The sequence below is a fragment of the Halichoeres trimaculatus genome, unplaced genomic scaffold (genome assembly GCF_033239565.1).
Source record: "Halichoeres trimaculatus isolate MK-OKI-2021-1 unplaced genomic scaffold, fHalTri1.1 fHalTri1_scaffold_22, whole genome shotgun sequence".
Classification (NCBI taxonomy): Eukaryota; Metazoa; Chordata; class Actinopteri; order Labriformes; family Labridae; genus Halichoeres; species Halichoeres trimaculatus.
In genome coordinates this window covers 13,644,643-13,672,280 of record NW_027437200.1, presented here as the reverse complement: position 1 = coordinate 13,672,280, position 27,638 = coordinate 13,644,643, and the positions used below count along the sequence as shown (strand labels likewise).

Below are 27,638 nucleotides of genomic sequence, written 5' to 3'. Positions count from 1 at the left end.
AGATTTCTTTACTGGTTACAAGCAATTCAGACCTCATTTTTGTCCTTAAATAACTTAAAACAAGACATTTTCTGGATTGGTCATGTGAATTTGGCTCATACTGAGTCTAAAAAGGAATCTACTGAAAATAAGACAAAAACACCTGATAAGATTTCAGTTTTTGCAGTGCATACGTAAGGATGGGCCAATCACTGATCCCTGATCATCAATCAACGATCACCGATCCCCCAAAATTAAGAAAATCGGCAGTGATCTATCAGCTGGTCCATTGATCGGTGCATGTCTACACATTACTTCATCACATCACAGCAATTAGCACCGAAGGAAAACACATTTTTAGAAACTCATGCAATCAGGGAAACAATTTCAGCTAATTTTTGATTGTTTAGCATGGTATGAACGAGCGGTCAGTTTGATTAAACTTTGCTGTAGTAATGCTGTATTAAGCCACAAGTGTAAACACATTTTAGTTAACTGCAAAAAATCTAATTCTGTACACATTCTATGTTCTGTATATCTGTGCATCTGTTACAAAAATGGATTATGCATGCACACAAACACAAACATACAGTGTTCCCACAAGAAAAAAAAGCTGCCAATAACATGTGTTTGAGAGTTTTACAGCAAGGTACAAGAAGAATACCACGTTAATATAATAAACTGTCTGAGACACAAACGTCTAAAGATAAACTGACTAATGGATGGATTGATTCACAGAGACATCAATTTCCACATGTAACTTATTCCAACATGCAGGCTTAATAACAGCTCATTCAACATCTTAGAAAATAAGGGAAAGCACACAGGCTACCTGATGCACTGCATCTGGAGGCTGAATCCTTTTCTCCCTCCATGAAAAACTTCTCAGGGCCCGGTCATGGGTACTTGTCAAGTACCATCTTAAGTATCAACTCAGTGTGCTACCTCCAGACATCTGTGCTTTAGATGACAGTTTCCTTCACTTACTTCACTGGTGCAGTTACAGTCTGACAGCGTTATTAGCTACAATTTGCAGATGAAAGGTTGGAACAGAAGTAGATAACGTGGAGTAAACTATACTGAGGTATGAGTAAAATTACACACTTGAAAGTACAAGTACCAAATAAATCAATCAATTTCAGTAGCTTGAGTATTTGTAATTTTTTACTTCCAACCCTGGTTTTGTGGAACTCCTCCACGCTGTACAGGAGAAATTAAGGAGCAAGACTTCTAGTACTGTCTGCAGAGCTACAAATATTTATACCATGTGCAACGTAAGCATGTACAGTGATGCTGTTTCTATGTTCAATATTCCCATGCACAGAAATATATTCTTTGACTTTCATATGTGTGGTTCTACTTTTCAGGGATGAGACAATTTTTATTTTCATGTTGTGTCCATCATGTACAATATTGTAGCTGATTTTATGTGTTATAGCATCTGTGCAATATTTTTTATCATTTCCATGCAACATTATATTTCAACTTCAGACTTCACTGTTTTGTGGTACTTTTCTGTATAAATATGAAGTTTAAATTGTTGACATTTCAATGTTTTATGTTTTAGATAGGACATTATAAGGATGTCCACGACTGACCAATACCAAGCATTGTAACTATCAAGCATGACCCCATTTAACATCACACAATATGCTGACCTATCTCACACCATCATATCTCTATATAGCTGACTGTGTTGAACACTATTTGCCTTCAAACTATGATTCCATCATACATTTTTTGTATTTTTTTCCCCCCATTTTTTTTTATTTAAAAATGTACGGCAGCCTTAATGTTGTATTATTATTGAAATCCCTGAATTATTGTAATTAAATGATACATGTTTTTTTATAGCTCATGAACAAGTACAATTTGTGTTTTGAGTGATGCACTTATATTTTCTGAAGGATGTTTTTACCTGGGTTTTCAGAAAGCTTCTTTTCTTTCTCCTTGTCCAACAATAACAAACCACAACATGAGGCTTTTCTCTTGATTAGGCCAAAAGGGTCACTCATCCTTGAACAAAATGACAGACGATGGTCTGGATGTTCAAAATAATGTTAATAACAGGGTTTGACGTAAGTCTGATTTATATGTTGGAGCAGTACCAATTATGGTTGATTTTCTTGAGGCCATGATGGATTTCATGTTTCTTAACAAAGACAGACGTCACTTCTACTGGGATGGAACAGGATGTTGTATTCCTAAGTTACCTCAAGGTAAAAGGTCTAAACATATAAGTTTAGCATGTAATTATTTAGCATTTTAAGTTATCTCTTGACAGTAATAAAAAGGTGTATTGGTAGAAGCTTTTAAGACAAACTTCTACATTTAAATTAGTGAATTTTAAACTCTTGTAACAGACAACTTGTGAACATCAATCAAGCTTTTTCCCTCAGCGCCCCTGGAGGAATGGAGGAAAACACAACAATAGCCACTAATAACTATGTTATTGTTGCGTCAATTAAATTCATAAGAATTAATGCGTGATTTTCCCTCTTAGCTCTTATGTTAAAAGACGATTCTTAGTTTCAAGCTTTTCAGCACTTTCCTTGTTAGGAACCATATGTTAGAAATAACTGAGTCGAGAATCAACAAAGATGCTTTGAGGCAGACTCATCTGTGGAAAATGTCAGCTTGAGGAGCAACCTGTGACCTCACCACAACCTGGACCAAAAATAAAGCAGGAAACCTTAAAAGGAGAGATGCCAAAAGGGAGGTCAAAGAGAAAGACAACACGGCAGAAACAAAAGGAGTGGAGGTGTCTGCGGTTGGGGATGGGTAAAGCTGCTGGACTGAAAAAGGAGGAATCCCCTGGCTTTTTGGTTTTATATTCAGGCACAGTTTGGGGCTTGATTGCACAACTTTGTATTTCTGAGATGTACTGATATTAATGAAAGTAGTATGTCTGGATTAATTAAAATTAACAGGATTCCTGTTTGGAACATTGCGCAGCAGGAAGCAGCAGGGAGCATTACATTCAGTATATAGAGAATAAAATATAACCAACAGGTTGCAATGCCTTTCTATGGTTGATTTATTGCTCATTTAAATATTAATATATCATTTTTATTTTTGGGTGCCTCTATGGTGTAGTACACACGTAGCTGGATATTTTCCAAAACAAATACCCCCCATCATTCATCTTTGAAAATACTTTCATCCACACACCGAAACAGACATTCTTGTCCCTCAGAGTCCTCCTTGTTCTCTTCCTCAGGCTTGTCATTGTAGGAAAGGGTCAGATTGGTTTCTTTACTGACCATGGATTTGTCCATTCGTGGAAAAGCCTCCCTCTTTTCCACATGTTCCTCCCCCTCTGAGAAAACACCCTCAAGATGAGCCCCTCTCTTCTCCAAAAAACTGTCTTAAACAGGAATCGGTTAGTCCTTCTTCTTGGGTCATGTCTTTGATAGTAGAGATGACCCTGTTCCTGGCAAAGAAAGTCTTTTCACGGCCCAGCTGCTCAGGGTCCTTGAAGTCTCTGCAAAACCTTCTGTTGATGGCTCTGACTTCAAAAAACTTTTAAAAAAAACTGGTGCAGATCCCAAGCAGAAGAGGTCTATTATCTGTCATAAGTAGAGAAAAGTAGCACTGTCTCAGCACTAGCTGTTTTTTTTGTTTCCCTGCTCTGGTTCCCCCTGGAGAAACTTCATTGCTGTGTCCACCACCTGTAGCACCACATGAGCAGAAAACTGTTCCAGCTACAGGAGCTCTACATGACATGCTATCTCTGGACCCCAAGGTCAGTAGTCAGCATTTTCTGGAAGAAGATTACACAGAGCAGAAGACTGGAGTTTGGCAAGCTAGGAGACTTTCGGTACTTGACCAACAGACAGAAGCTTGAAGCTGCTTTGAGTGTTTTTAATATCACCACCTACAACCTGAACTTAACTGACCAGCAACACACACTAACAGTGGGTAGGGGCATCAATCCCTTATAATGGCAGGGCCAAAAACGCACCAGGCAAGCTGCTCCTGTTGGAGGGCTCTTTGTCTTTAGTGCCGCTAGGCAGCACAGCAGTACTCGTTGTCTGTTTCAGCATAGGTTTATGAAAATAGAGTTTTTTGTTCTCTGCCTCATATAACTCACTTTTATACCCAGGAGCCATATAGTCATGGTCCCCCTTGTGTCTTTTCTGCTTTGACTCACCAGTCTCTATTGTTTCCTCTGTTGTCTCTTGATATTATCTGTCTCATCAGATCTGCAAAGCCACCAACCCCATGACGTCACAGCTTACAGTAGGGCAAGATGGTGGACTCAGTCTAGTAAGTGATGTTAATTTGGTAGACTATTCTTTATCCAGTTTAAATGATTGCAAATATGTTGCTTTGTTTCACTTGGTGAAGATGCCATTTTTTGAGTGATGTCCTAATAAACGTTAGCTTATTCCAGAAAGTGTACTTCTTGTTTCCCAGAATGCATTGTAGAGAGTTGTAAAACACAATGGTTACTTACTAAGCAATGTTGTTCTTTATTGGAATAAGTGCTGTTTTTATTAACATAGACTTTGCTGTAGAAGAGGTTTGTTTCTCTCTTAACTACCTGCTCATAGGGATGGGTACCTTTCACGTTTGAAACGATACAGTACTGTACTTTTGTGTGTTGATGTGGTAAAAAATATCAATTTGTTTACTAATACAATAAATATTTTTTTTAATTTAACATATTTATTCTTCAATATATAACCTTTTAATGCTGTGTTCATGTCCAGCATGGAAAATAGCCTACTCTTACACTCCTTCAAAGCCACAAGGATGCATTTAGGTACCTAAACATGGTACCTTTTGACTTTACATGAATCGGTACCCGGTACTTTTGTCAGAATTCAGTCGGTACCTATAAAAGTACCTGATTCGGTACCCATCCCTTCCTGCTCACTGTGATCACACATATTTCTATATGAAACACCAAATATGGACTTGAACATTGCTTCATTGACTTCAAAAAGTTTCTATTACTTTGGTTGATCAGTCCTCTGCACCCACAGCGCCAACTCTTTTATAGTCAGATAATCTAGCATTTGTCACCAAGTGAAAATTACAGCCATTGAACGTAAGGTCCCGTTGTAAATGCCCATCGTTGGCTGAAGCACATGTTTACAGCTTGGTTTAATCAGTATGTTACATGTTTTGAAAAGAAATGGATGTAATGTTAGAGGATCAGAATCAGACAAACTTCAAAACAAAGAATTTACGTAGGTAAACACATCCTACAGACGCTGAGACAGACACTTTTATCATGTACAGCGTGACCTGAATGTGTCTTTTAGATAGGTCACAGAAACAAGGGATCTCTTGCAGCCAAAGCAGATCATAAGATAATAAAATTCTCAAAGACAAGTGAAAAGGAAAATTAGTTTTATACAAAAAAATATCCATCATTAGTTTTTGCAGAACAACAGGGAAACTACTACTAACACACGCTATGGACCCCCCTTCACACAAACTGTAATTATATAACTTCTGGTACATGCTGCCCATATATAAGGTAATTCAAAGTCTCTCCAGGGGGCAATGATCCAATTTCCACAAAGGAACTGTTAGGACTGTGATTCACCATGGAAACCACTTCTGTGCCAGGCGTGCAACAGGGCAGCTCATTTAGTCCACTATCAGTTACTTTTCTTCAATTGTGGCAGCTGTGCAACAGCCAAATATAGCTCCTGAGCTCTGTGTGTGTGTGCATAGGTTTGTGTGTGCTGTCTTTGGACAGGACATGACTGGCAACTGCGTAGGAAGCTCCCAGAGAAAGGAGTTGTAAAGGCTAAGAGAAGGTGTGAGGAAAGAAACTGAGGTGTTTTGAATTGGGACAATATACAATATATCCCTCTTATATGATGCTTTCATTTCTAGTATCAGAATACGACCGAACCTCGTAGAAACTTTCTCCACTTTCCAACATCTGCTCTCCAATCACTTCTCAATTTTGCATAGGGTGTAATCAAGGCCCTTGGCTAATGGCAATGAAAATAATCAGGGTTTGTGCGAGTCATCAGCACACAGTATGCCGTATCAATCAGTGTGTGATTGGTGTTGAAGGTAATTGCCAGTAAAGAGAGCAATGTGGTGTGTTGGGTGAAGCTGGGAGCACACACTGTACTGAAGGTGCCGGAGGATGTGTGCTGCACCTGCAGGCTGATAAACTGCTGCATGAAAGATACGACACAAGAGCAGTGTTATGGTCCAAAGTTAGACTTACATGGTCACTGTTTGATAACCAGTAGCCACTGAAAGTGTTATAACCAAATCAGCCTAAAATTAATCCATGTCAAAACGGCAAAGACTACCAAATGTTGACATAATAAAAAAATACATATTCTTTTGTTCGACAAGTATAGATTGTCTTGTAGGAAAATCTGATAAAACTCATAAACAATGAGGGTACAGTGATAAACAAAGCTTTCATTATATTTATATGACCCCTATTCATTCTCCAGTTTTTGCATTCCTGCAATTTTACATTGGATTTGTAGTTTTGCCAATTCCAATGTGAGAATCGTATTCACAGCTCAAATCCAAAATCTGTGGGAAACATGGCTGCTGCTTTTCACGACAACAGAAGCACTGGTTTTTAACTAGGGATAAGTACTGATGTCATATCAAAATGGTTCGATCCATCAACATCATTAGTGTTTATGCGTAACAATTCCTTTGTTGATTCTTTACACTTCACTAGAGAGGCTAGACCTTACATCGATGAATTGTGACATGCCACACTTCAATCACGCTCGTCAGTCAGCAGCAGAATTTCCCAGACAATGGTAAAGAGGCCAAAGCTATTGTGAGCTTGGCTTGGCTAGACGTTTAATGACAAAAATGACATGCAATGTTTATTTATTTAAAAACTCAACTGACACAGAAAACCTGTAGAGCCTACTTTTTGAACACAGAAAATTCACACAAGGCATTAATAGGGATATGAATCAGATTGTTCAGCAGAAACAATTACGGCATTGGTATCAATAAAATTATATCAATACCCATCTATGTTTTCAAAATGTGTAAACTTTACAAACTACACATATTTTGGGACTAAAACTGATGAAACAGTCGCCAGATTTTATAGAGGATAATTCAACATTCTTTAAAAAATAAAAGTAGAGATTTTTGATCCCATTCAGACTTTCAACAAGGCCAAATCAAGGCTGGGATTATTCAGAGCAGGGATGGTTACCTTTTACATTTGAAACGATAGGGTACCAATATCTGATACCTGGCAATCAGTATATATTATACCAATTTTTAGCACTTTTGGGTGTGTCTATGTGTTATATGAATTTCTTTGACAACAAAATCTCAAAGTTTTCAATTCAAAGTATGAATTTCTAATATAAACGTGCAATACTATGTTTGTGTCCAGCATGGAAAACTCACAAGGAAGTGTTAAGGTATTGAAACACAGTACAGTTTGATTTTACGCAAATAGGTAGTCTGTACTAGTGACGTACTTTGGTCAGTACTCATAAAAGTATGGAATTTGGTACCCGTCCCTGATTTAGAGTGAGTGGGAAACACCAATAAAAGGAAAAGCTTGGTTTTGGTATTTGCTGATGACCTTGGTAATAACCAACAGTAGGGATGCACGATATATCAGTATCAATATCGGTATCGGCCAGTATGTTATCGGTATCAGCTGATATGTGCTCATTAGCTGCCGGCATCTTAAACAATCTTTCGAGACCCAAATAATATTGTTGTCCATGACTATGTAAACACCAAAATTACCCTAGAAGAGTGGACTCTCTTCTTTTATGTCTCTCTTCCTGTTTTTGATTAAAAAAAAAAAACAGACAAAACATACTTTATTGATCAGGTTCATCGCCGGGCGCTCCATCCTTTGATCCACTCTTACTCTCTGAACTACCTTGACACATCATCTCCGATTGTTTTTTTTTTTTTTTTGTTTTTTTTAAACCAATATTGATATTGGTAATTATCGGTTATCCACTATAACAACAATATTAATATCAATATCAGCCAAAATTTCCATATCCGTGCATCCCTAATTAATAGTATAGCTAGTTGTTTACATTTAAATATATTTGACTCATCAATGCACTAAAACTCAGCCTTCAGCAAGGAGAGACCATGTCTTCATCTGTACAAATTGCAGTGTCTCACGGATTGAAGATGTTCTTGTCAAAGAAGAGTAAATAACCAACTCTGCACTTATTCTATAAAGTAAAATCCAAAAATCAATTGTAACATTATGGTCTATACAATTTCTCAATAAGTCACAGTAAACGGATTAGCTATTTGAATAGCCCTCCTCCTCCCCCTGTATTCAGGCCTGTCTACATCGAAGTGATTGTAATTGTGATTAGTGGGTCTGCAGTTTAAACTTGCTCCTTCCCTAAATGAACACAACAAGGGGAAGAATCAGTTTCCTTAACTCTGCTCAAATTGAATCACAATTGAATTCCCATCTCTAGACAGAGTGCAGCGCTGCAGCATGGCGTTTAAACAAATTAATGTCTTTCATTTAGTTCAGAGAAATTACACTGAAAGGCCCTGGTGGTCCGTAACCTCAGAATAACACGGTTAATTGCAAATTAATGTGATCTGAGTCTTGTTAAATTCCTGGTAGTGGGTTGCGCTGCAATGAGTTTGCAGTCAAATTTGTTGTGCGAGACATTTTCTTGGAAAGGGAACAGGACCTAATAAAAATTACTCGTGCAATCAAATTAGACAGACTCAGGTTCAGTAGAAAACACATTTTTCAGGCTTCAGCTATGCACTACATGAACTAAATGAAGAGTGAAATTGTTCACAGTCAGTTTTTCAAATAACACCAAAGATCAAATTGGATCTCTCTTAAATATATCTGGTGATATTCTGACCCGAGTCATATGGTTTTGAAAAGACACCTTTTGAACATGTTACTTTTTAAATACTTTATACTACGACACAACAACCTCAACTCAGACAATCTTAAAATCTGAACAACCTTATACAGCCTCAACTCACAGAAGCTCTACATTAAAAACCATGGTGAAGCAGTCATCGCAACCTGCTGACAAAGGGCATGTGTTTGATTTTGCTGCCATCATGTGGCAACCTTCAGAATCAGAACGACAGCCCTAAACTGTATAAAATCCAGGGTCTTCTTTGCTCTCCATATAGACAGTTTTTCAGGATCTGAGTCACAAATTAGTGACAAAACTTTGCTGACTTTTTAAAAGTGAGGACATTTATCCAGTGGAGCTCATTCATTATTACACTGCACCGGTAACACTCAGCGGGGAGGAGGAGGGGCGGAGAGCGCATGATCGAAGTGGATGTACCACATGTAGAGAAACAAAACTAAACTCAATGTGTTGTCATGGAGAGCTGGGAGTGTGTCAAGCCGGATCATACAGAGAGCAAAGCAAGCCCCAATAACTAAACAGAAAAAAGCTCAAAGTCACTAATTAGCCGTCTTGCCAATCAATACTGCAAACATCTTGGTTTCCCAGTCACCTGCTCACATGACACAGGGCTGACCAATCAGAGGTGAGAACCTAACTCTGGGTAAATGCAGTGAAAATGCAACACACAGGTTGAATTTTAAAGGTCTGCACATTTTAAAGGCCAAAGTAGGTTGAAACACAAAATAATCGAAAGCTACAGAATGATCAATCGATTAATTTATACACTTTGAGGAATTTGCTCCTGTTTACTCTTCATTACCTCACATACAATATCTACTTACTTTGCATTTTGGCAACACCTTTGGGCAAAGGAAATGCTGTAGCTTTAAAAAAACAAACTGCAAATTAATTCATATGTTTGTGAAGCTCCCAGTCTAGGGGATCCATTGAGCACATAAAAGGACCAGGTAACATTGCTGCCTCTCTCTTTTGCCCTCGCTGTCTGTGTGCAGCAGACATGAATCCCAGATGCTAAAGTAACTTCACAAAAACATCAGCATTTGTCTACTAAAGTGGTCTAGACAGCGTGACACCCAGCAGGCAGAAAGGCACAAAGCAACACATCGGTACTGTCCTGCAGGATGTTTGTCAGTTCTTTAGAGGGTGACTGCTGGAACCCAATCAGAAAATAACTTTTGCATTTTTGCTTCTGCTTCGCTCTACTTTCCTGGTGCTCTCTCATTTTATTTGACTCTACTTGAACAGCTGCTCTTCTCTTTCACCCACTCACAGCAGCTCCCAGTTGAAAATATGACTGTCAGTCAGTTTTTTTATTTTTTTATTTTTGCATACACTTCAATGCTTTATTTGCCCATACGTGGTTCAACCCCCTGCTGGGATCTCATCCCTGTCTGTTGATGTTTCTGTCCCTGTGGAGCTTCTCAGAGCGGGAAGCCAATCATTAACCCAGGTCTAAGTGAGTCCTGTCATCACTGGTCACTTCGCCTTGTGGGGATGAAGTCATTAATTTTCTGGACAAATGTCTGCACTGAGTGCCGTCCACGACGGGAAACTCGAAACAAGCTCAAAGCACAAAAGTCAACTGACGTGATGTGGTTTTTCAATTTAAATGCTAATTTGTAGAACAGACAAACCCAATGCGGTATTACGACATAGAGACAGTAAAGAGGGCTGAGACTACATGTTGCTGATTACAAATGGAGAAGAACAGAGAGCTGCATACAGTAGGTGACCCCCCTCCTTGTTTCATCATGTCAATTTGCACATCAGAGAACAAGATATCTGAAGTCCCTTTACACACAGTACTGCTAAATAAAATCTATTACATTTCACAACCGCTGGGAAAAGGCAGCTCCATTTTATTTAATATAATTTCTCCATAGGGAGACTTCAGATCCACTCATATGCTTCTTTAACATGAAAGGAAAAGCTGTATGATAAAGAGAATGCTGCACATAGCACCAAGAAAGAATCCAAGAACATCATGTACCCCATATTAATGACCACTGGGCTTCACCCGAGTCCTTAGAGGACTCTTCATTGGCTCACAGTTAGTGCTGTGATACATTTCAAGAGATGAGAGCTGAAATGAGAGTGCTGAAGAACCATGTGAACACTGAATGTTCTGTCAAATCTCTCACATCGCGATTGTGACGTCTGACAAGCACCACTGACAAAGATGAGTTGTTTGGTGTGATCTGTTGCATGTGACGGATGGGTTTGCAGCACGTTCAGGGATCAGTTGTGATTGTTTCAGGTTTATAGATACGTCTATACTTATTTATCTGTGAGTGAAGAAAGTGCCTCTGTTTGAGGCTTATAATGCGTAGTTTGGAGATTAGATTCAGATTTATGCAAGTGTGGTTAGTAGTGGCAGAGCTAACCCTAAAAATGACAGCTGCTCTCCCTGTGGTCGGCCTGATTTAAGTCTCCATTTGGTTCTGTAAACACCAGACGGCATGGAAAAAGAGGGAGCCAGAAACTAGGACCATACAGGACATTACCATCACCCCTTATGTTAATGTCACAAATCTTTTTCTAAAATAATTGTATAAAAGACATTTCTTAACCTCAACAGTTTAAAAAACAGTTTTAGAAACAGTTTTTATATTTTTGATAACCCAATGCTGCTTTTATTCTAGAAATTTCAAACTGTGTCAGACTTTGTTAAACAGTTTTCGATGCAGTTTTTGCTCTTAACAATACGTGAAAGGAAGCAAAAACAGCATTAACACTGGTTGCCAGCCTGAGTCATTGTTAACATTTTTCTGTTTCCATTTGAGCAGCTCCACTTCTAAGAGCACCTGTCCACCACCTACACGATCTCTACTCATAAAAGCTCCCAACAACACAAACAGGCATTCAGATATAACAAGGCCAAACACATCATGGAGTACAGCCATCATGACGCGAGCATGTCTCTTGTCCTTGGGACATGTTGGACTCTATGGGGACACTCAAAGCCGGTCCAGTTTAAAAAGGGGCTGAAGTGCGAGGTCTCTATGGGTGAATGTTGAACCATCATCTTTGAGTGCAGCAAATGAAAATTAATAAGAGCATTCGAGGGCATTGGGTAGTTTTGTAGCACTAAAGTCTCACAAACAGTGAACGTTGAAGTATTTTGTCTTCATCCAAAGAGGCTGATGTACTCTAAATACAGGATAAGATAAACTGACAAAATATGTAGAAAAGATTTCCAATTAAACTATTTTCCCTGAACCTCTGTAAAGATACAGTGTGAAGTGTTTTGCTAAAATTCTGTTTGGCTGCAGTTGCTCATCATTTTTTTTTCGAGGAGTCCTTTAAGACACATATCACGGCTTCTGCAAGGACCTTTTTGTTGAAGTAAATTTTGGCGCCACTTAGTTTTTTTTTTCTGTCTCATTCTCTCTGAGCAGAAGCAATGAAAAACTCCTCAAAAAAGCTTCCAGGTGAAAAGGCTAAACTGCTACATGCAGAGTGCTGAGGTAACTTATAAACAGTAATATATTTAGTGTGAGTACGATCAAAATATGTGTAGTATATACATATATTAAAAAAAGAATAAGAATAAATCTATTTAGTAGAGAGCTTTTCAAAGAAGAAATTTAAGAGTTAAAAAAAACCCTTAAAGACACATTAAAAACAAAACAACACAATGATGATGATGATGATTTAAGCATCAACATGGTATGTGTAGTGTGAAAATATGTGTATTATGACTACTATGAGTACTACATGTAATATGAGTAGAATAAGTAGAATATAGTAGTAATTGCAGAATTTGTAGTAAGGGTAGTATGAGTAGCAGTATAGTAGTATGATTGGTATGCAAAGTATATGTAGTATGTGAAGTATGTGTAGTATGAGTAGCATGTGTAGTTTTTTTTTTTTTTTTTTTTTTTTAAGTTGGGCTCAAACAATTTACTGTATTTCAGAAAAATGTTGAACAGATTTCTTCTGACCAAGTTGTACATAGCTGCTCTCATCAAACCTAGTTGGTTTTCCTTGATTCATCATCAGATTTCCTATCTTTGTCCATGTCAGGAATATGAGATATACTGAAGTTTATTAATCATTCATTGATATCACTGTTGAAAAATGCATCATCAGCACGTGAGTGCGAAAAAAAAATTGATATGCTAAAATATGTATCATTTTTAGGAAGTATTGATAGTAAACATGAAAAAAGATGGAGATTTTTATCTGCTACAAAGTTCGGGAAGGAGAAGCAGCCCTGCTAGATTAGGATCTTTTCAACTGAGAGAGAGCTGTGTTTAGCTTTTTAGATTGTTAGCAAGAAGTAAAGTCTAACAGTGAAAGTTAGAGTTCCTGTCTGACAACAAATACCTTGTTTTTGCTCTGTTTTCTTTTTTTATATATAAAGGCACTGCATAGGACACAAAAGCCAAACAGATCTAACTAAAGAAACTGAGAGGACTGTGACAAGGAGGTGATGTATAACGAGTCCATTCTTTGCAACCATCAGCTAAAAAACTTAGGTAATTCATATAATCACATGTCATGTAAAATTGTTTGTTTTTATGAGAAATTAGTAGAATTAGATACACATCTGGTTGTTTCCAGTTAATGATGGGAACATGGTAATGTGGTAGGCAGATACAGACTGTGTATTTGAATTCCTCTTTGTAGGTCCCTGGCTGAGAAATGTGCTTACAGTGCACACATCTGCCCGCTCTGTGATCTATTACATGAGAGAGTTGGAAAGAGCCCCCCATTCATTTTCCTTTCAGGCTCTCTATATCTACACACTGTGTGAAATATGACTTACTGTACTTTACGTGTCATCTATTCTGTCTCTCTCCCACTTCACCACTAAATATAACCTGTAACACTTATTGTCTGCTGGCTGTCCATTAAATATTTCATTGTTCTCTCTCAGGAAGACTTGCTCAACTCTTGTTCCAGTGACGAGCTGTGACAACGCAGCTGGTCTGCACATTACAGCACAACAGAGATGGAACGTAAGCTTTTGTAGCTGCACTGGCAGAGAGTCTGTGCGCCATGCTGCAAATACATGTGAGATGTGGCTATTTAATCAATACTGGAGGAGGCAAATGGAAAAAAGTCAGGCAAGTTAGCAGAGTTTAGGATGAAATGTTTGCCATGAGGTGGCTGTTTTTAAGTCCATTTCATGCACTGACAGTGTTGGGCATAAATTCAGATGGGATTATGAAGCAATCTGCATATTAATAAGAAACTTTCTGGACATGTGCTGGCTTCAAACACAGCAAAAACAGTAGACCTACACACCACTGACTAGCAAAAAATGACAGAATATTCCAAATATTTCATCATCTTTCAGCGACAAAAAATGTGATAAACTAAGTTTACAGGTATATTCTTCATGCCTACCTGTTGCCTTGCGTCTTGGTTTGGGCTGAAGAGAGAAGATGACCATTAAAGCCCCCATGATGCTCCTCACGCTCTTGCTCAGTGATTTGGAAGTCCTGCTAGATTTTACACACTCACTTTCACTCTCGCTTTATCTGATGCTACAAAAAAAATGGAGGGAAAAAAAGATGCTGCCAGAGAGAGGCACATAAAAAAACAAGCTGCTGGTCCAAAGTTCCTTTTATTCTTATCCCAGTGAGGTGGGCAGTACAGAGAGAGACAGGAGTGGGAGTAGAAATATTCGTGCCTCTGTTGAGTTTGAATTTGGACGCGCATGCCCAGCAGACCCCTCCCTTCCTCTGTAATTTCCCGCTCTAAAAGGTTGAGAGCGCTAACTGATGTCTGTGTCGCAAGAAAGGCTTTGTACCAGTTGACCAGCTAGATCAAAAGAGTGCTGGGAGAGTGAGTCAGGAGCATGCTGGGTAGAGTGGTACTGCTGCTCTTTACAGGAGAGGAAGAGAAAGAGAGAGGAAGCAAGAGAGGGAAGGAAACAAAGAGCAAGAGAGAGTGCGAGGGAGCTCACGCTGGGAATTACCATTAATCCTTACTAGCTGTTTTCACAACACCTCCTGCTGAGGACAGGTGTTAAAAACCATGCTGTGTCTATGACTCTGAGCACTCAGGACAGCTTCATTGAGTATTAAATATTTAAATTATGCATGAGCTGTCACAGGCGAGCATCTTTAGTGAGCTTTTTATAGACAGGATAAGACATAAAGTGCAGTTACTGGGGTAGTAAACATACTTTGTAGTAAAATCGTGCATCTAAAAGTGAAAAAAAAAGCCTATGGACATAAATCACAGGCAAGCTTCTTCAGTTTGCCTTTCTACTACTCCAGTGGGAAAGAGACACCTAAAGGGTGATTTACAGCTTTAAGAAGAGCTTTCTATAGTATGAAATATTATTTATTGAAATGAGGCTTGTCTTCTAACTATCATATTATAATCAGATTTACATTAGTAATCAATGGATAACAGGTCATTACAAAAGAATATAGAAAATTTGAACCCTGCATCTTAAGAAAGATCCCCAAACCTTGAACTCTGGACAATAAAAAAAAATGTCTCCCTCCTAGGGATGGGTACCTTTCACATTTGAAACAATACGGTACCGATGCCCGGTACCTGGCAATTGGTACCGGTACTCAACGGTACCAATAAGCGGTACTTTTTTGTGTTTATGTGGCAAATATATATCAACTTGTTTAATAATAAGGAATAGTTTTTTTTAAATTTAACGTTTTTATTCTTTGATATATAACCTTGCAAAGCTGTGTTCATGTTAGGGATGGATGCCTTCCAAATTTAAAACAATAGGGTACCGATGCCTGGTACCTGGCAATCGGTATCAGTACTCAACGGTACTGAATTCTGGTATTTTTTTTGTGTTTATGTGGTAAACAATATCAGTTTCTTTAATAATAAATATGAAATGTTTTAATTTAACATATTTATTCTTCAATTTACAAACTTGCAATGCTGTGTCCATGTCCAGCATGGAAAATCGCCTACTCTTCCACTCCCTCACAGTCACAAGGATGTGTTCAGGTACCTAAACATGGTACCTTTTGATTTTACGTGAATTGGTACTCAGTACTTTTTACAAATTACGATCGGTACCTATAAAAGTACCTAATTCAGTACCCATCCCTACTCCCTACACAATTTTGACTGAGTATTCTTAAATGTAAGAATAAAAAATCTCTTCCTGCCATGTGAAAGTTATTTCCCATTCGATTACACCATCTGTGAGAAAAAAAAAAAGTGATTGCCTCTTCAGATTTGATCCTACTGCTTCTTATACGGCAGACTGAGACCGACTTCAGTGAAGATCCCTGGGATTAGAGCGAAGGTCTGGAGGTCAGAAGCATCTGAAGAATGTCAAATGTTCCCTCCCTGTCCTCGGTCCAGAAATTCTTGTCTGATGTAACTCGTCAAAAGTTGAAATGAGAGGAAAATGAAGACTTCTGCTCTCACTGCCACCTACGCACAATCCATTTCATGAACTGTGTGGCAGTGCACCTATTCACTTCCTGCACGGCCAATCACTGCAATCAAGTACCAATTTGCTCCCACTCTGTTAATTGTTTCCTGTCCCCGGTGTAGACTGTACTCCCACAGAAATCAGCCAGGAAAGTAAGTGACACACTGTAAACTGTGGGCAGTGCACACAATCAACAGAGGAAGTAGCTGTGGTTATTATCCTGGAGGTCAAGCACCTTTGAGCACCAATCTGCAACCTATTTGTTTCATAAGTGTTTTTTTCTGCAGGAGTCTGGAAAACAACAGACCAGTTTACCTCAGCATGATTTCAAAATAAAAAACAAATCACTTAAACACGCATTGCCTGTTTTATGGCTTATCAGAGATTTTAAAGTTCACTTTCTAAAAAAAAATTAAAGAATGGAATTTGTGCAGAAGGCTCTGTAAAGGTTTACAAAGATTAATGTCATTTTGAATGCCACTCCTGCAAAAGTTTTTTCATAAAGATAAGTTTGTTGTGAAAAATTAAAAAAACAAAGTCTTAATGTTGAACAGTCTTCAAAGCATTACAGGCAAGACAAAGCTTCATTTTAAAACTTAAATGTCATTACAAGACACAACCTAATGATGCAAACACACCTTTTTCCCTTTTACTTGTAATGTTGACTTTAATATTTCTGCTACAGCTTACTAAAACAAAGCTCTTACCAAACTGTTCACATGGCACATTAAATGCCCCCCATAAAACAGCTTAAATGTGAAATCAACCACTGAAGGGGGGATAAGAATGGAGGAAATTCATTGTGTTTCACTGCTACAATCATAAAAAAAACAATGTTTTCTGACTGCCATTTCTCTTTGTTTTGGATTGAGATACTGTGAATACAGGGGAGAACAGGGTTAGTTATCACAGGGGTTGGTTGTCGCACTCATCATATCTTGCCACTAGAGGGAGCTGTCTCTCAAATTGTGGTGTGGTAATTTACAGAATTGGAATCTGAGTTTCCCTTTCTTCTCTTCTCTTGGTAACACAGCTGAACTTGAGGTGAGAGGCCTTTTTGTGTTTTTCATGTTTGTATTTTTTCTTTGGGTTTTCTTTTGGGTTTATAACAAAACGACTGTTACCTTTAAAGAGTGTATCCAGTAAAAAAGTTGCCTCCATTTAATTACAAAAAAAACAGATGCTTGCTAAAAGTCATTTACGACAGTGCGTGTGACACTCCGGGCCAGAAGGTGGCAGTCCAACTAAAACAGATCCTCCTTATAACATCTTTAAACTTCAATCAATTGCAAAAATTAGGGCTGGGACGATATGATATTTTCATGATTTGATTCTATAACAATTTTTGGGGTGCGGGTTTGATTTAAATTGCGATTTTTTGATATGATTGATTTTTGCGATTTTTAGTTTGCTTTTTTAAACACCAGACCATGTGAAAAAGTTAAATGATGATGATAATGTCTACAGACTATATCAGGAGCCATATTCAGTCAGAGAGAAACATTTCACCCTCTGCTGGAGAAAAGTGGTAACTTGTTTCCACTCCAGGTCATAAACAAAGACTGAAATGAAGAATTTGAATTTGAAAAGAAAAACCCAATTTTTTTTCACAAATTTGTGATTTAATATTGTCCAACAAATCAATCCTGATATATATCGTTTTTCTTTTTTTTTTTTGTCCCACCCATTGCAGGACTGATGAGTGAAAGATGTTGTGATAATGAGCAACTTACAAAGCCTCCTTGTTAAGGTTTATATGCATGTTGATTTAGCAAAGCAGTTCAGTCACGAAGGCAGTTCCAGAAGACGATCAAAGTTTATTTGTACCATGCTCAATTATTAATGTGAGAAGCTGATAAATGCAAAGCCACTCAGCAGGAACACTTCTGCTGTGGCCCCAGTGTAAAGATCGCTCCAAATAAGCTGGGCATTGCTTTTCAAAGGGTGGCTTAATTAAGTCAGAGCAGTAATGACTTTCATTAAATTAGACACTCCAGAGGAATGGGTGGAATAATCAAATGCCCCGAGGGATAACTGTCCGCCACACAAACTAAAAACTAATTCAACAACAATTGTCAAGAACAATCTAAAAAAAATCAGACTAAAAAGACAAAGCATCAGAAACACAAATATTTTGAATTTAAAATGAAAGTTGTATTTCAGCGCACAGGGAACACTTGTCACAGAGATTGTCAGTGACAACTAGGCCTGTTCATTTCAAGGGGACAGTGTTCAGCATGCAAAATATGTCCTTGAAAATGCAAATGCTGGTACATCTGAAGTGTGTAGGAGGTCTCCCACCCACAGAGCACCTGTACTTGAGTTGGCTGTCCATTATCTTAAGTGGCTGGTTCCAACCTTTCTTTTCTCCTCAGTGATGTGCACTCACTGCTCTTCTTTTTCTCACACGTTAAACAATGTGTTGCTATATGCAGCTGTCATTAAAAGGCAGTAAGTGGGTGTTTCTGACTCAGACACAGACTGGCGAGCAGTAGGTTGGTGGCCAGCCCCCGCGTCTTTTGAACCAAGGTTGTGCAATAACAAATGGGAATGTGAACCAGGCACTGCCCGAGGTAGCTGCTGAACAGCAGCAGGTGTTTGATGAGAAAGGTAAGTCAGAAAAGTTCAGCAAAGCAGAGGAGGCAAGAATGTAATCATTTTTTATCAAGGAAACACTTTTTGCCCACAGCTGGTGGTGGTGTAACCAAGTGGCAACCTCTGGCGCTGAGAAATGATTCAAATAATAAAGTATAAAACTGCAGTTCCTGAGTATCCACATAGGGCTGGCTCTAAAAGCCAAGGAACCCCATCATCCCACCATAAAATTCCCTTTTAACCATAGAAACAAACATGACTGCAGCCCGTTTTAAAAAAGGTTTTTAGTTAGCTTATTTTTAGTTAGCTTATTGCTATTGCTTATTGCTTATTGCTGATGTAGGCGCAGCCACCTCAGCTCACCTCTATGCCTATTAGGATACTGGGTCAGCAGCATTTCTAATGGCAACTGCTATTGTTGGACTTCATCACACATCTACAGAGACAAACAGGGGATGTCATGGAGGCTAAATCCATCTGTTATTGACTGAGGGTGCAATGTATCCTGGTTGATATGAATAATAGGGATAGACCGATTGTCGGCCGGGCCGATTATGGGGGCCGATATTTGGCATTCTGAAGCATATCGGCATCTGCCATTTTTTTTAAATCCGACGGCAGATAAGAAACAAATTTAAAACTGTGTTGTTGCAGCTCTGATGCAGCCGCTCCGCTATCTGCAGTCACTACTCAGTACCCAGCACTGTACCACCCACAGTATCATCTCATTGGTTACAAGCAGAGCCATGGCTTGGGTAACAGCCAATCAGCAGTGCGGTTGTTACAGTCATTGCAGTTACACTGAAATTTTGGAAAACTTTATTTACTGTAGAAAAACTTTAGGTAGTTATTTTTTTATGTTTTCATTTAACTTTATGAAACATGCTGCTACGCCTGGGAGCTGTTTAATAAACTCATGCTTAAAGGCATTTGAATGCAGTTAAGTGTTGGAGTTTGTATTGTTCAAATCAATGCTTGATGCTGGAACAAAACATGGGCAGAATTTCAAACAGCAACTTTTTATGTTGTAGAAATCCCTGAATCTGTCTGTAAACTGCTTAAAAAGGTCCGTCATAAAATTAATGAAGCTTTTCAGACAGAGGCTGAAAAAATGGCTTTCTAAAATTCTAGTCTGAGCAAAACTGAGGATCATTATTTTTTGGCAGTACATCATAAGAAGCTACAATAGGGGCACCAGAGAGACAGTTATAAGACATGAAAAAAAGCACAATTCCCCCTCTTTAAAATCTTCAAGTGGAGTGCTTTTGAAGTATTTCAAGTGAGTCCATGATGTAGTGCACTGTGCAGAGCTCCAATGAAAAGAGGAAACACAGTCTGAGCTAGATGTAGCCCGATGTAGAAGTTGCCAATCCTGAAGGGACTTTGCACAATCTGATCCTGAATCCTATCATCATATGGCCTGTCTAAGCACCAGCCTCTGTCCAGAGACTGATCCTCTGAAATGTTTCAAAGAAAGCTGGCAACTCAAAAATCCAGACTGGAGAGAACTGAGGTCTACCTTCTCCTCATCTGCTCAAGAATCAGTCAGAATGAGTTTTCTGAGCCAATATGCAGCATCAGAGGAATTTGAAAGAACTGCTTAGCAGAAGAGCCCTTTTTATCTGGTCATCTTTGTATCAGACAGGGAGCTTGTTCAAGCTATTATTTATTCTATTATTGTTATTTTCCCTCGTTTTCTATTGTAACCAGTTTATTTGATTTAAGCAAGTGTCTTTTTGTGTGAGGTGCATATAGAGTTGCACTCTGGTTTATTTTGCTGGAAAATTTCATCTTAAATCAATAAATCAAGACAAAAATGTTAACTTGTTTTTTCCAAAGTTCACTGATCACTTACTAACTCAAAGTGCATGTGAACAGAAAAAGGTTCTAGCAAATAGTAAATCATCAACCCACTGATGACACAAAGAAGAGCAGTATGAGTGACTGTTTTAACTAGCCCGACGTCACTTGAAAACAAGTTTATTGGAGTCTCTTTATTCATTATTGAAACAAAAATGCAAAGTGTATTTTTTCAGACACTACAGTGGACTTTTTTATCCACTGTATCTACTATTTTTATGAACAGCACCAGGAAAAAATTTGAAGAATTTGGATTTCACTGATTGACAGTGTGAAAAAATGTTTTTACAATCCTTTTGCACATTTTTCACATTAATGTGCACATTTCCTCCACTTCCCTGTATAATAATTTATACACAGTTATTAAAAAATCAATTTTAATTATCTACAGTACAAATCTAAAACAATTTTCTAATTAGCTGTTGGAACACGATTGTGAGTGTGGCTCAGTTACTCTGAGGATTGTGTAATTTATACTAAAAGGACCAGTTTTTATTTTGTCCACTAAGTGGCAGCAAAGTGCCTTCTCTGTCAGCATTTGCACTGAAAACATTCTTACTGTTTCTCTTTGGGTGCTCTGCACAGAATGAACAGTTCAACAGTTATTTGCCTCATCAATACTCAGGGTGGAGTATACATACAGGGTTTTTTTTTGATACTCAAAGGTGCAAAGGTTAAAGAAGGAGTTAAAGTCACATGAAAAGGCTGTTTTCAAGAGGTGGGTTTTGAGTTGATTTTGAGAATGAGATGTGAGTGGGGGTGAAGTTAGTAAGAGCTTTGTCTGAATCAGGAGCCAAAGTTTGTGTAAATAAATAATCCATCAAGCTGCTCTAAGCTTAAGTCACGTTTTCCTTCACTGTGGCCCAGGTTAATATACGTCCTAATGCATTAATAATGTCTCTGAGAGAGACACACGTGAGCAGGAGAGCTGACACCTGATCAATAGAACTAATGTAGGAGCCTGTTCTACAAGGACAGGAGGAGCTCCTGTCAATTGATGAATTGAGTGTCAGGCAGTGACACAAGAGCTTTGATTAATTTGTGTCAGTGCTGCCAGCAGACAGTGATGACCAGACTACGGCTGTTTACAAGCACCTCCTGTCACGCTTTTCAAAGCCAGAGAAAAATGGACCTGGGCAAATGGTCAAATGAGAGCTGATCATTGATGCTGAAGAGCTACAAGGACTTACAGCAGCATTCCTGTGATGGATGGGTCAAAAGGAATTTTACCCATGGAAGATAAATATGCTAGGGGTTATAAATAGTAAGGGTGGGAGAGAAAAATCAAGATATGACATATCAGAATTTTTATGTTTGAATATATTAAAAATGGGAGTTTTTGTCAAAAAAATCTCTTTTTTAAAATTCAAATTCTTCATTTCAGTCTTTGTTTATAAACTGGATTGGAAAAAGTTACCACTTTTCTTCAGCAGGGGGTGAAACGTTTCTCTCTGACTCAGGTGATGTGCATTCTATGGGAAAATTTTAGGGATGCACGATATTAGATTTTTGCCGATATCCGATATGTCGATATATCGAAACCCCTTTTGGCCGATACCGATACCGATACCGATAATCACACGTTTTTTTGTTTTTGTTCACTGTAAAGAAAGCTAAGTCTATCCTGTACTGGCATTTATATGTTACTCTTATTATGACGGTCTTATTTGTTTAAGAAACACACATAAAACAAGACAAAAAACATTTGATTTTACCATAAATAAGAAATGTATTATTTTTTCAAACTCAAGACATTAAGTATTGAAAAACAGAAAAATAATTTCTTTAGATAACATGAACTTTAAATGTACAATGCATTTTTAAACATAACCAAGTTGCATTTGATTATTTTAGAGCTACTGTAACAACCTGGTGACAGACACAGAGCTCTGCAGTGCAAATAAATGAAGTGCTACATTTTATTTAAGGAGCTTATTTTTCAGATGGAAAATAATAATAATCCTAACTGAATAGCACCTTATCGGCTGTGCCTATCGTCAGAAATTTTTATATCTGCCGATACCGATAAACGTGTTTTTAAGCTTTTATCAGCCGATACCGATATTGTGCCGATAATATCGTGCATCCCTACAAAATATGGCTCCTGTTATAGTCTAAAGACATTAGCATCATCATTTAACTTTTTCACATGGTCTGGTGTTAAAAAAGCAAAGTAAAAATTGCAAAAAATGTGAATATAGAGGACTCGCAAGTCGAATTGACTTGGCACCCAAACAATTGTAATAGAACCAAATTGTGACAATTGCGTATCGTCCCAGCCCTAAAAAATAGCACCCTTAGCTTTTAGAAGTCTGTTGTCCCCTTACTTAAAATACTTAATAGCTGTCACACCTGATGCACTACCTGATGTAAAATAAAGGGCTATTTAAGGTTTGATTAGAAATCTACATTTAACAGCTAAAGCATGCTTCTGTACTCCTTCATAATTAACTGTTGACATTTCCCTTAAAAAACAACAACAACCCATTATATAACTCATGAATTAATTCCAGATGCAGCCGTGTTTTCACTGTTTTTACAATTCACTGGCTAGCACAAGCATATGAGAAGTGGAGTAATGATACACACACTGTGTTATCACTCTTGATTTAAAATGCTGCACAATGAATTTTGTAAAAGGGCATCATCCAGCACAGAAAACTGTACCTGATAGCTCCTTCTTAAGAACTGAGAAGATGTGTACAAAATGCACTCATCCGCTTTCTGTTTACATACTGGAACATTAATAGCTTGTGTCAGTTTGACCTTTTTGCTGCTTGTGTAATTTATCGTTGCACTTGTGCCTGGTTGCATTTTTGGGTTTATTTTCCCTCTGTAAGAAAATCTGCTATCCAACAAGGTTTAACAGATGTTAAATTTCTGATATTTTATCCCATATGAGGCTGATTTCTGCAACGTTAGACCCATTGTCATGTTTGAGCCAGAAGAGGGTGCAATTGATCCATCCTGCCGAACCAAACCGTCTTCTTCATCCTTGCCTTGGAGAGATTTCAATGTGAATTTCAAGTTGTTTATTTCCCAGCAATCTCCTGTTATCAAGCTGAAAGCATGATATGTTAGTTTTACCTTATCTGAACAGTATTTAGATCCAAAGCACTCTGCCTTTGAACAACTGAACAGACCATGTGACAGGTTTTACAACAGAGATTAGGGGCCCTAGAGGAAAAGGACAATGTAAATAACAGAGAGCAGACAAGCTTTCCTTTTTTTTTCCATGACGTCTTACACCGCCTGCCAAACGCACCCTGCAAGGTGTCAGAACTCTCTCCAAAACAAACTATAAATCTTTCATTTTCCAATATGAACTTAAAACTGATGGCTACTGAGGGTTGAAGAGAAGTCTGGGTTGTGCTTTCCTGAAACTCTTCCTTCCTCGAAAAAACTGCTCACATAGCACTGCTGCCGAAAGAGGAAATGGAATGGAAAAAGTGGGGAAAATGGTTTACATTAAGCTTTTTCAAATGGCAAGCCATCAGCATAAGACCAAATGGAAAACTGTTAATGAATAGTGATTTTTTTTTTCCAGCATACGGGAGAATGTCGCTGTGAGATGCAATACAGGAAATAGTGTTGTGGGCTGAAGTCTATTGCAAAAACAGAAAAATGGCTTTGTGGTTCTCCTGTATTATGCTATTAGCACTTGAATGCCTTTAATGAACATGCAGAAAAGCAGCTAATGATTCTCGTGCAACCACAAGAAAAAAAACATCAGAGTCACTTTCCCGTACAGTATTTAAGCAGCATTTGGCAGATGAAAGATCAAAATCCAGATGCTCGTTTTGGGATTCTGCAGCCTGCTGTTTCTAATTAAGAACCAATTAAAACTGGTCTTTAGAGGGCGAAGGACTCACAGCGGGTGCAGGGGTTACCAAGAGGCCTATTTCCAAAACCCCAAGGCAGCACAGAGGTGATGATGAGACAGTCTGCTTATTCGTCTCTGCACAGTTAACGTCATATGTGAAGGATGGCTGCGCGCCGCAGCAACAGAAATCATAGTAATAATGATGCAACAGTAAAACTGTCTGCCAGTATCGTCACACTCAGCACTTTCTTCCCCCAGCAGCACAGTCACCCCAAGCAACTTCTCTATCACCCAGAGACAGATTCAACCACAATATGTCCCTGCAACAGCAACGGGCGAAGCTACCTGCCCAGATGGTCTGAGTCAGTGGGCAACGGACCTCGCTGTGAGCGCCGCATCCAAGTGCCATCAATCAGCAGACAAATACAGTCCAGTGAAAAGGTTATTCAGCTTCAGAGGGTGGCACCAAAACACAAGGCTAATGTCTGTGACTGTGCCGAGCAGGAGGCTTGGACACTTTTATGTTTATTGATCCTGCTGTTTGTCTGGCACTTTGTTGAGGCTTATAAAATATCTTTTGTTCACAATGTCTAAAAAAGGTGGCACATGTTTTGGGGACATCTTGAATAAGTGATGAAAAAAAGCTTTGGCAAAGTGTGATGTCGCAGGCTTTGTTGCTCTCCAAGTGCTCGGGAAGATATGTATAAATAACTCATAGAAAACACCTCATTCTTCGTTTCTCTCCGCTTTACTTTGTAGGTTTGCTGACTCCACAGAAAAAAAGGTGTATGACTCAGCACTCTTTCTGTGATGCATTCAGGTGCAGAACTTTCCTCGAGCAACAAGAAAAGCAAGAAGCTAGGTTGAAACATAATTTACATCAAGCTGCTGTGATGCATCATTAAACACGTGCAGCACATTTGGTAAAACAGAAAGGAAATAGGAAACAATGTAGTTATCTTTACTGCAGTTTAGCTGCAGGTGAAAACACACAGCTTGCTATCTCTCTTTGAGCACCTGTGGTGATAAGCTGTCAAACGTGGACGCCGGCCAAGCATTTACAGTTGGATACGATTCCCTATGGCACCCAGTGGAGTAGATCTGTCATTAGCACAGCCCCACCTGCTGCCATCCTGCACCCTGCAGACTCGACCTGAGTCACTTTCTTTTATTACTGCCTGACATGTCACTGCTGTCTGTGTGACATCAAGCCTGCTGCTGCAGATCAGTGTTCACCGAGCTGTAACGGAAGTCAAAATGTGTCGAAAGCTTCGCCTAAGCATTACAGTAAAGCTGCATGACTGCTGCTTTTCTACTTGGCCAGGTGTGAAATCTACCAGGTCGAATCAGAGTGCAACAGTCTCAAGCTTTCTTTTGCAGAGTGAGGAGATCAAAATCCTGCTCTCATCCCCTCCTTACATCGTGGATATTACACTTCAGCCGTGTAATGAGCAGCGTTCGCTCTGCATCACAACTCCTCTCACTTGATTCATATCCAAATACAAACTATGAAACAGACATGCTGAGATGTGAAAATGAGCCCAATAAAACTTTGGTGCTAGAGCACATGCAGTCTTATGACTGCTGCTGTTATTTGGGTGGTACAAATAGTGCTTAATAAGCAAGCCACATGCCGGATAAGAACTCAATTTGATGCTTCTTTGAACCTCAGCTTCTCAGCGCCAGGAGCAATAAAACACTTCATTTTAGCAATATTTTATTTTGTAGGTTATTATTCTGCGCACTATTTCAGACAATTGTGTTCTGCTTGAGGTAGCATAGCAGCAGTTTAGTCCTCTGCATGAAGAATTTCAACTGAGCTCTTAAACGTTTTATTAAATATGAGGAGTTTAATCAGCTTGCTCAGTTTCAGCCTCATATCTTGTTCAGCGAGAGAACGGGGATTTATCCAGGGTGTGAGGTCATGTAGGAGGATGAGAACAGAGGTTGTCCCTGCACATAAAGAAAGTGGATAAAGGCTCTTATGGGTCTCATGCTCCACTGGACAACAAAAGAGCAAGCTAAAGCACTTATCTTATTTGTACAAGAATGAAAGTATTGCAGCAGTAGTCAGGATCTCAATGCAGATACTGTTCAGAGAGAAAGGCTCAGAGCCAGGCCCTGCTGTGCAGGAGGAAGGTTCAAGGTTCAAACAAGCAAACATATCCCGAGGGGGAAGGCAGGCCTGCAGGCAGGCCGACGAGCGGCAGGTCAAAACAAGGGTAGCATGCATCAAGCAGAAAATGTGAAACAGGTACAGATGGCTGGAGTGAAAGTGCGCCCACAGCTCTGGCAGCAGGGTGAACTGGCAAATGTGGAGGGTGGAGGGTGGTGGGTCCGGAAAGGGCCTCAGGAAAGCAAAGACCTGGGGGCTATGTGAAGTGGCAGGAGGACAGAGAGGCAGGCTGAGAGATAAAACTGAGATACTGTGAAAGCTACTGCACTGATTCATACACAAAGATGACATTATGCTGCGGATATCTAGGACAGTGCTCCTTCTGAAGAGCCAAGGCTCTGTTTATTCCTGGAAATGTCCTGACTCTCGATGTTTGTGCTGAATGAGCAAGGTAAATGGAAACATCAACCCCATGTGGGATGATTGTGGGCATAAGGGACGGCTTAAGGGGGCTGCACGGTGGTGCAACGGTTAGCGCTGCAGCCTCACAGCAAGAAGGTCACCGGTTCAAATCCCCACCTCGGCCGGTGGGTCTTTCTGTGTGGAGTTTGCATGTTCTCCCCGTGCATGCGTGGGTTCTCTCCGGGTACTCCGGCTTCCTCCCACATTCCAAAAACATGCTTACCAGGTTAATTGGTCACACCAAAATTGTCCCTAGGTGTGAGTGTGTGCGTGCATGGTTGTCTGTCTATATGTCAGCCCTGCGATTGACTGGCGATCAGTCCAGGGTGTACCCCGCCTCTCGCCCAATGATTGCTGGGATAGGCTCCAGCCACCCGCGACCCTAAACAGGATAAGCGGTATAGAAAATGGATGGATGGATGGATGGGACGGCTTAAGTTTGAAAAAGACATCAGCCCCTCTGTACCAACCTCTGACTCTGGCCTGAGCTGTCCCTGCTGAGGCTGCTTCATGACTTCTAGTTTTAAGAGCCTTTCTGGTATGGGTTATACA

The 27,638-nt window shown here is 39.2% G+C and overlaps 1 protein-coding gene across 6 annotated transcripts in view; it reads right to left on the bottom strand.

Annotated features, from left to right (window-relative positions):
- Positions 1 to 27,638, bottom strand: part of kcnip4a (potassium voltage-gated channel interacting protein 4a) — a 189,717-nt gene that overhangs the window by 55,452 nt on the left and 106,627 nt on the right. The window contains exon 1 of one of the 6 annotated variants that reach the window (XM_074661807.1): positions 14,208 to 14,603. The exons of the other annotated variants lie outside the window; for them this stretch is intronic. Within the exon in view, the coding sequence (XP_074517908.1) occupies positions 14,208 to 14,265 (58 nt within the window). The 5' untranslated portion in view covers positions 14,266 to 14,603. Of the gene's footprint in view, positions 1 to 14,207; positions 14,604 to 27,638 lie in introns of those variants that run through there. 6 annotated transcript variants of the gene reach the window in all.